Source organism: Scophthalmus maximus, chromosome 13 (genome assembly GCF_022379125.1).
Source record: "Scophthalmus maximus strain ysfricsl-2021 chromosome 13, ASM2237912v1, whole genome shotgun sequence".
In the NCBI taxonomy this organism is placed as follows: domain Eukaryota; kingdom Metazoa; phylum Chordata; class Actinopteri; order Pleuronectiformes; family Scophthalmidae; genus Scophthalmus; species Scophthalmus maximus.
The window spans coordinates 13,331,949-13,341,401 of NC_061527.1; the positions used below are offsets into that span (position 1 = coordinate 13,331,949).

The 9,453-nt window shown below is 39.3% G+C and overlaps 1 protein-coding gene across 1 annotated transcript; it reads left to right on the forward strand.

Moving 5' to 3' along the window:
• Positions 1-555: 555 nt before the first annotated feature.
• Positions 556-9,120, forward strand: soat1 (sterol O-acyltransferase 1). Its single transcript, XM_035647127.1, has 16 exons — positions 556-687; positions 1,195-1,343; positions 2,361-2,419; positions 3,362-3,510; positions 3,691-3,750; positions 3,917-4,024; positions 4,453-4,732; positions 4,842-4,920; positions 5,067-5,151; positions 5,249-5,294; positions 5,389-5,518; positions 5,644-5,741; positions 5,857-5,955; positions 6,592-6,727; positions 6,893-7,038; positions 7,194-9,120. Exons 2-16 carry the CDS (start codon positions 1,196-1,198, stop codon positions 7,269-7,271), a joined length of 1,701 nt encoding a protein of 566 aa, XP_035503020.1. The 5' UTR covers positions 556-687; position 1,195; the 3' UTR covers positions 7,272-9,120.
• Positions 9,121-9,453: the final 333 nt, after the last annotated feature.

The following is a 9,453-nucleotide window of genomic DNA, read 5'->3' on the forward strand; positions in this document are numbered from 1 at the left end:
GGTCCCTAAGTCGCATCCTCCTTTATTATCAGACCTCGCTGTCTCGAGAGCCCCACAAAGTGTAGTTTTAAGCTTTTCTTTATTTCAACTAATGGTGTGCTTGTACTTGATTTGTGTTTAATTAGATTATTTCACAGCCACAGTGGGATTACCAAATAAGGCTGCATGGGCCCCAAGGGTCACAGTGATCTGGGGGGTTTCCGGGCCAGAGACTCTGTGTGAAGTGGATCTTTGTATTTCATGTATGAATGTCAATGGAGCACAGTTTAAAAGAGACCACGTGACCAAAAAGGGGGATACAAAACAACCCCAAAAGAAGCAAAACGAGATGGAAAAGGAAAAAATAAAGAGACGCAAAATTTCAGTCTCATATTTTAGTCAGGGGGTCCTGTGGAGAAACGGGTGAGGGGCCTATTATGAAATGTTTTGTCCTTAGTCTTAAATCACACTGATCCATTTTTCCCCATGACGACAGCCGTGGCCAATGTTGTGGTCGCGCGTGACGTGGAAAGGAGGAGAGACTCTTTGGGCCAATCAGCGGCCGCTGTCTTGCTCCTCGCCTCCTCCGTGTTTATACAATGAGGAAGGTGAGCAGCGGCATGTCAGGTCGTCGTGGCTGAAGGAGTCACTCGTCCGGCGGTCCGCTGGATAACGACAGCGCACGCGGCGGTGGGAGCGAGCGAGCGAGTGAGTGATTCAGAGTTTACAAAACAGACAAAAAATACATGTCCTTCCGTAATTGCACGGCGGTGCTGTCAACATGCTAACGATAGACGTCAACAGGTTGGCTAGTTCGATTAGCTCCAGCTGGGTGCTAGCAGCCGTGAGTAGCGCAGCATCACGGTAGGAACACACGTGACGTCACATCGTCAGTGATCGGTGCGGCTGCAACACACGTGACGTCACATCGTCAGTGATCGGTGCGGCTGCAACGCACGTGACGTCACATCGTCAGTGATCGGTGCGGCTGCAACGCACGTGACGTCACATCGTCAGTGATCGGTGCGGCTGTGAGTCCGACCAGCTCGGGTCGAGCCTCCTGCGGTCACACGCGGCGGCCGCTGACCTGACTGCTGGTTGGGAGTTCGACTCGCTCGTCCGTCAACAGTCCTCCAGGGCACCCAGGTGCTTCTCCGCGTGTCTGCGTTGACCTCTTCTCCATTACCTTGAATTGAGTCTGTTGTTTTCTAAAAGGATGGAGAACGCGGATGTCAGTGGCCCCCGGTCCCGCTGCCCGGCCAGCCCCAAGCAGCCCACCGTCCCCGACCTGGACAGCTCTTTTGGGGACCGTAGTCCAGGAGAACACCAGCGAGGCACCAGAGAGAACCACCTCACCAGCAATGGTAAGAAACTGCCAGCTCCCCTGTCAAAGAAGAGGACAGTCACCTGTTACAACAGGGAGATATTTAATATGAAACATGCATTTTTACATTTCAGTTAATTTCCCTGGATGTGTGACTCACTGAACCCATGTGATGAAGCCTTCGTCTTGAGCCCTGTTTTTGACTTTAGGTACAGTGTGGTGGGTAAACCAGGGTACAGAATGACCGGGTCGAAGCTGTTCGCTAATACATGGACGAGAAGTCATGAACAGATCGAGAAAAATATTGTATAACACTGCTCTTTGGACCCGTGTGTTTGAAAAAAAAGTCCTGAACACTGTAGCAGAAAATGTCCTGTAAGGTAAAGCATTTGGGGAAATAATGGTATTAATGTGTCATTTGTTGGCTTCCTGGCTTTGTTACAGGGTCGGGTCTTTTCTTTGCATCCCCCTGGATGTAAAATGGATGCAGTGCAACCGGTGCTTGTTATCGTTTGTGTTAACAGACGTCTAACTGAACAATCTTGCTCATCTTCAGACGGACAGCTTAATCACAAGCATTCAAGTTTACTCAGCCTGTGAGACAATCGGTTGAACTTTGTACACAATGGCATAGGCGTGTCTCCTTTTTTGATTTTGCAACATTGGATTTAATGCATGTTGGCTTCTGCTATTTTTCAACGGTTATACTTTTACAACACAGTGACTAAAACGGACATCAACTGTTTGAACTTAAGTCTTTTAGCAAGATTGTCTCTTGTACAAGGTTAATCTGTATTATTAAAACAGATTTTTATTCTAGGTGAACAATAAAACCAGAGGGACGGTCTGTTGGTCATTCATTAAAATATTTGACATGGCTTGAATTGATGTTTACCAGGTCAAAGTTTTGTTGAGACGAGGTAACCTGGCAACTCAGTTGACTCAGTTGTCAATTTGGGTGTGTCTATTGTATAGAGCTGTATTTTGACATTTGAAAAAAAGCAGAATGTTGACAATTATTATTATTTATTGTTGTATGTTCTCTTTCTAATTTTAGGAAAAATTGAAGTGGAACATGTGATCAGCAAAAAGCTACAGTTAAAAAGGAAAGCAGAGGTTAGTAAATCAATCATCCAGATTTGTACTTACTTATTTATTTATTCATTTATTCATTTATTTATTTATTTATTTTAACATTATAACACTATCTAAGAATCATTTTAAAATGGAGAGATCTTTGATTTCTTTCACTTCATACATTATCAATTTGTAGGGCGTAACGATTATGAAATCAAAGACCTAAACTGTTACACAAACAAACATCAACACTTGTATAGAGACACAGGACGATGGAACCATGATACCCAACCTGCTGCCATAGCTGCAGGTGCATCCTGTTGAGCTCTCATTACTTCACTTATGTACCAAAAATATCTTTTCATTTCATGGTTAATGCCATAAAATGTGTAAATCACACAATTATTATTCTATTTTAAGTTATGGCAAACTTTATATTTTGTAAATATCACACTACCCCTATTTTATTGTCCAAATTATAGATGATAGAGAATCTGTGAACTTGAGCTGGTTGTGTGATGACAGTTGATATTAAATGCATATTTTAATTAATATTTTAAAATCAACTTCATCATGTTTTCTAACCGTGTTAAATATGATAAATAATAGAGAACTGCTTTTGGCATAAAACAAAATCTGACTTCATGTTGACAATTTCATAATGCACTCAAAAGCTCTACAAATATATTCTTGTCACAAGGGCTTTACATGTGAGGTGTGAAAATGTGTATTGGTGTCAATAAATTGTATTTATTCAGATTGGCTTATGTGCTGGTAAATACTGCAACAATGTTTTGAATGAAAAAGTTTCATTTATTACTACACTTACATTTAAGCTCATGCTCTGTGAGTGAGTTCAGCTGAAGGACAATCATTTTTCAAAACTTAAGCTGCTTTGAAAGATAGTAGGCTATATAAAATCATCCCTCCAACATAAATGCTGTGATGATGATTTTTTTCCGTCCTTTTTTTGTTGCTCAGTTCCTGAAGAGTGACCTGATGCGTCAGTTTGACAGTCAGGTCGATGACTTCATGGACAGTCTCATTGAAGAGTCAGCCAGCCTGGAGCCTGCGCCTGTTCCTGCGGTCTTCTCACCCCTACCGTCAGACAAGGAGAGGAGCAAACTCGGGTATTGCCATTCAGCTTCTCTATCAAAGTGAATGTTCCTTTAATTTGGTTCAGATAGTGTATATGTGGGGTAAAAGCATATGTAGACAAACTGTCCACTCTTCCCCCACATCCTCTTCCTCCTTAAAAAAAAAAGAAAGACAAAATTGCTGGTAACTGTTTTCACTCTATATTCTTTTAGGCATTTCCGGGCTCCTCATGGCGAGGGAAAGCAGTTTGTCAGTCGCAGGTCCCTCCTAGAGTAAGCTGACACTTTGATGTTAAAGTCATATAAATATCACTTACACAAGTCTAGAGAACATTGAAATATCTGTTTGTTATAAATGTTTACTGCTCTTTTAAGATTGTGTCAACTTTCGGGGGGATATGTATAATGTAATAATTGTCTTTTTTTTGTTTTTCTGCAGCGAGCTGTTTGAAGTGAACCACATCCGGACCATCTACCACATGTTTATTGCCCTCCTCATTCTCTTTATCCTCAGTACACTTGTGGTAGATTTCATTGATGAAGGCAGGTAATATAAGACTGCGACACATTCTACATTTGATTTTTGTCAATGGCTGTTTAGCCAGTTAACTTCTAACAAATCATCATCTTAACATTTTCTCTTGTTTTTTGTTAATGTTATATTTACATTCCTTAAATTGATATCATTGTAAAACTTTAAACCGGCTGAGGCAGATGGCCGCCCGCCCCGAGTCTGGTTCTGTTTGAGGTTTATTCCTGTTTTTCCTCTACACTGTCACCACGTTCTTGCTCTTTTTGTGAGCAGTTGGGTTTCTCTCTGTAATACTGTCAGGTCTCAACCTTACTATGTCAAGTGTCTTGAGATGGTGTGATTGCTACTACACAACTAAAATTTAATGTAACTAAGATAATCTTTCGAGATAATCTTTCAAGGCCCTTACCTTTCTCGTGTCGACTTTTTCTTCTTCGCCTCAGACTGGTGTTGGAATTTGACCTGCTGGTCTACGCATTTGGACAGTTCCCTCTGGTGGTCTGCACGTGGATCTGCATGTTCCTGTCTGTGTTGCTGGTTCCCTACACCCTGTTCCACCTGTGGTCCCAGTCCCAGTCTGGGTCTTACCCCAGGTTGTACACTTTGACGTTTGGTTCTGTATTCCTGCTCTACCAAGCTCTGGGCCTGGGATTCCTTCCCACATTTGTGGTGGTTACCAACAGTATGCCTCCTGCATCCTGCTTCATCATCATCCTGGAACAGGTACATGACCTATTGGCTGTTTTTAGTTTGATCAGTGTCACAGTTGGAGTGTTGTATTATGCCGATATTACTTGCCTTATGTTAAAGGTTTTAATATCTGTAATTCCAGGTGCGTCTAATGATGAAAGTACACTCCTTTGTCAGGGAAAATGTACCAAGGGTTCTGGCCTGGGCCAAAGACAAGACTAGTATGTAACTTCTCCACAATAACATATTATTTATTCTCTTTTTCCCTGTGTATCAATGCACAGTTCTTATTTTGCCAATTCATACAACTTATTTCTGTGTTCCTTGTGTGCTTAGGTTGATAAACAGTCTCTCCTGTCATCAACAGCTCCCAGTCCAGTGGTCCCTCAGGTTTCTCAGTACACCTACTTCCTGTTTGCACCCACACTCATCTACAGAGACAAATACCCCAGGTATATGTACACCATCTCTTTATGTGACTTTTCATGTACCTTTTGAGAAGTGAACACAGAACAGTGTTGTTCAAACCTTATTTCTCATGTAATGCAGGAACCCAGTGATCAGATGGGGCTACGTGGCCTCAAAGTTACTTCAGGTACCAACCTCTTCACATTTTACAACTTACAAAGATTTCCAATATACTATATTAGCTAATATCTCTGACCATTCCACCTGTTCCCACTCTACAGGTACTAGGCTGTCTGTTTTATGCCTATTACGTGTTTGTGCGGCTATGCATCCCTCAATTTAGAAGCATCAGTCTAAAGCTGTTTGATCTGAGGGCCATGGTCCTCTGTGTCTTTAACTCCATCCTACCTGGTACGATCAGCCTCTCATTTGCTGCTTTACAGATTTACAGATTTTTTATCATGCAAGGAGCTGAGAGTTAAAGTATTGTTGTATTAGCCATGTTCATAAAAAACTATTTGCTTTCTTCTTTGCAGGAGTGTTGGTTCTGTTCCTTGGATTCTTCGCCTTCCTCCACTGTTGGCTCAATGCATTTGCGGAGATGCTTTGTTTTGCTGATAGGATGTTTTACAAGGTGCTGGGCTTTTGTTTTCATCTGCTGCAAAATGTAGATTAATATGTATTTTATTTGATGTATTTTTGATTGTGTTTTACTTTTATATTTGACTTAATTCAATTTGATTGCACAGGATTGGTGGAATTCAACCTCTTTTGCCAATTACTATCGCACTTGGAATGTAGTGGTCCATGACTGGCTGTACTACTATGTGTACCGGGATATCCTGTGGGTGAGTTTTCTCTGTTGTTCTGTTTATTTGATTGGCTTTTTTATTCCTCTGAGGCATTATGTTTTCATGGTTGTCACTCCGTCCATCCATCCAGTTCTCATGAAAGCGATATCTCAGGAACACCTCGAGTGGATTTCTTAAAATTTGTCACAAAAGTTTACTTGGAGTAAGGATGAACTGATTCGATTTTGCTGGTCAAAAGTCACGGACAATGTCCCTACATGTTTTTCCGATTCTTGTCCACCTGAAATCACAGAAAGACCAGGGGGAATTTTATTAGATCTGGTGATCAAAGATCAAGGTCACCTCACAAAACGGGCTTTTAACTCAAAAATGAATTCCCTCACGCAATTTAATGTAAATGTCTTATTGAGAGAAATGATGAGGCAATGAAAATTTCTGTCCAAAACCTCAAAGGTTAAATCATAATGTTATGCAAAAACACTTTTTTGACCGTTATTAAATACTATTAGTCAGGATCAGAATTGGAGATTACCATATTTCCTACAATTTGACAATTGCGAGGCTGTAATTGTAGTCTAATGCATTGTTGATTTCTAAAATGGATAAATTATATTAAAACTGTATGCCACTGACGTTTTGACTTGACATTTCTCTCTGCTGTTGTCATTCCAGATATCTCAGAAGCGATTCAGAGCAGCAGCCATGCTGTTTGTGTTTACAGTGTCTGCGGTGGTCCACGAATACATTCTCGCAATCTGCTTTGGCTTTTTCTATCCTGTGCTCTTCTGCCTTTTCATGTGCTTTGGAAGTAAGAAACAAATACATTATACAATCAAACATCACTGCTTTTCTGTAAGAACATACGGCCATGCGAAACCCCAAAATAATTCTCAGTATATTTAATTTGATCCAAAAAACACACAAACACAGTAATTTATCTTTTCATTATGCTTCCACTCTCATCCTCTCTCAGTGATGTTCAACTTCATTCTGCACGACCAACGGAAAGGTCCCATCTGGAACGTAATCATGTGGACGTCCCTCTTCCTGGGTCAGGGTGTCATTATCTGTCTGTACTCCCATGAGTGGTATGCTCAGCTCTACTGCCCCCTAGAAGAGGTAGTAACACCTTCACCTTGATTTGTTGTCCTGTAAACACATTGATGTATTTTCTTTCTCTATGGATACAGTGTTTTTCATTTGAAAGTTTTTGGTTTATCTGTCTGAAGTATAGACATAACTTCAGCTTCATATGTTGGTGTTTTTTGTTACAGCCTTCATTCCTAGAGTTACTGAAGCCTCGCTCCTGGAGCTGTCAGAGAGGCTTGATGGTGGACGGTGACGTGCTGTGACCTGTGTTTGGACCAATGCCAAGGACTGTGGCTGATCAGTACAAATTTGACCAGCCTTTTTGTTACTTTCATAACTTTTGATCTTTAATATATTTTAATTTTATTGCACTAAGGTCATCACTGAGTCAATGTAACTGCCAAAATAGTCTTTACTCTAACAGCTAAGTCACACTGATGCCTTACTTATCTGTTTTATGTTTCCAAAGGCGATGCCACAACAAAATTACAAGTTCCGATAAAACCACTTGTGAACTCTTATTTTTATGTACTATTTATTTTTCAGATGTTTTCCTATTATTTTTGCCTTGATCAACTGTGAACACACTCCCTGTGCCAATACAATAGATGCAATAATGATATAGCAGCTGATTATAAAAATTGCACAGTACAAACCGTATTCACATATGCAGTAATGATTAATATTTATCAAAGTTTGCAACTGGTATTCCAGTCATAAAATACATATATGATACTGCTTGGAAAAACATTTATTATTATTTATATTCACTGCCCACAAGATTTATTTTGAAAAAGAGCCTCTGTTTGTTGTTTTGTATAAATCTATAAGAAATGCAGGTCTCTGTATTATAATTTCTCTAAAGAGGGAAACGAAGGTGGCGTTTGAGATGCTGACGAAGTTGGGAAATAATTTTGTAGTAAATGTGGAACTATGATTCAGACATGCGAGGATACAGGCATAGAGCTTTTACACCGGATTTCTTATATTTTCCATATCCCAAATTTTATAGAAACTTAAAACCACAATTTAGGAAGTTCAAAGTTGTCACTGAATGTTAAACAAAACAGATGACAGTTATGCTGTGTGGAGTTTATATACTCTGGGACAGCTGAATGTAATGTATTCCTTATCACTGAATGGAACTGGTTTGAACATGCATCCAGAGTCAAGTGAACCTAAATGAAATGATATTTTGTGAATGACCAATGTTGTGAAGTATGTACAGTGATTCCAACTGCAAAGGAGTCCTACGAATGTAAAACTGTTGCAGCTGGCTGCGAGGATATTACAACACTGATACAGTGATGATATTAAGGACTACAGTTTGCTTTGTCAATTGCTCAGTACATTTAATAAGACGAGTATATATATTCCAGAAGAGCAATTTTCATGTTAAACTAGTAGAATAAGGAATTGATCTGCTCAGTGTGCATTCAGTTCTTGTGGTCCTGGAATAATGTTATAATTGAATAATGTACATTTGTATTATTTGAACGAAAATAACTAAACAATCATTGCACAGTTAATGCTGCCAATTCTGACCTTTCAATTTCAATGTTTTTATGTGAATAATGAGATGCACAATGCAAAGTAAAACTTAGAACCTCGGCGCTCTTAAGAATTCAATGGCCACAAGGTGGCACTGTATTAAAATGTTTTATTTTGTTGGTCCCCTTTTATTTTTTAAGAGACTTTCATAGTCCTTTATGAAATGAATATTAACAAACAGCACAAATACTATCAACATATTTTGTAATGTACTGGTAACAGTATAAATATTGAATTGCCTTAGTGTAAATTTGTAGTTTGAGCTCTGGAAAACTCAATATCTATCCTAAATTTGGATCTTGTGTTATGCCTGGAAAATGTTGTTAATATGAATGTTATTGATTATTAATGTTTAATTAGTTAATCTATTTATTTTGTGAGCAGGGCGTTGTCAGCTAACTGATATTTGTGTTCATTGTGATCTTTTATTTTTCTGGCCTGGAGTAGCCTATTGTGTCATGTGACAATTTTATGAAACAGTATTTTCTATTTTTGGATGGCAGACAAATGTCTTGAAGACACATCAAAGTGTGAGTTCTATAAAGCATTTTAAGGAATCAAGTAGGTTCTTTTTGTCTCTTCAGCTCTAATGAATGTGCTGTATATTGTCATGCACCAGTTATTTCAAAAATATTGAAATAGATTTGCACAAATTCCAGAATACATGTACTCTGCAGCACTTCAGTAGCTGTGTATATGTTTATACAGTGTACTGATATCTGTTCAATCTCTGAAATATATTTGCTCTATTCTCATGAAGGACTTATCTATCTGTGTGGTTGAATTATGAAAGTAATACACCTATTATGCACATAGTTTTATAGTTTTATAATTCAATCAAGGCTTCATTCGGTCGTCTTGATCACCGCACTGCTTTTGTTTTACCACACAATC

What these genes read in the sequence shown, in the direction of transcription:
- soat1 (XM_035647127.1), top strand. Translation starts at nt 1,196, where the DNA reads ATGGAGAACGCGGATGTCAGTGGCCCCCGGTCCCGCTGCCCGGCCAGC. An exon ending in GATTTCATTGATGAAGGCAG is followed by an intron (nt 4,025 to 4,452) that starts GTAATATAAGAC and finishes TCTTCGCCTCAG; the next exon opens with ACTGGTGTTGGAATTTGACC. An exon ending in TCTACTGCCCCCTAGAAGAG is followed by an intron (nt 7,039 to 7,193) that starts GTAGTAACACCT and finishes TTTTTGTTACAG; the next exon opens with CCTTCATTCCTAGAGTTACT.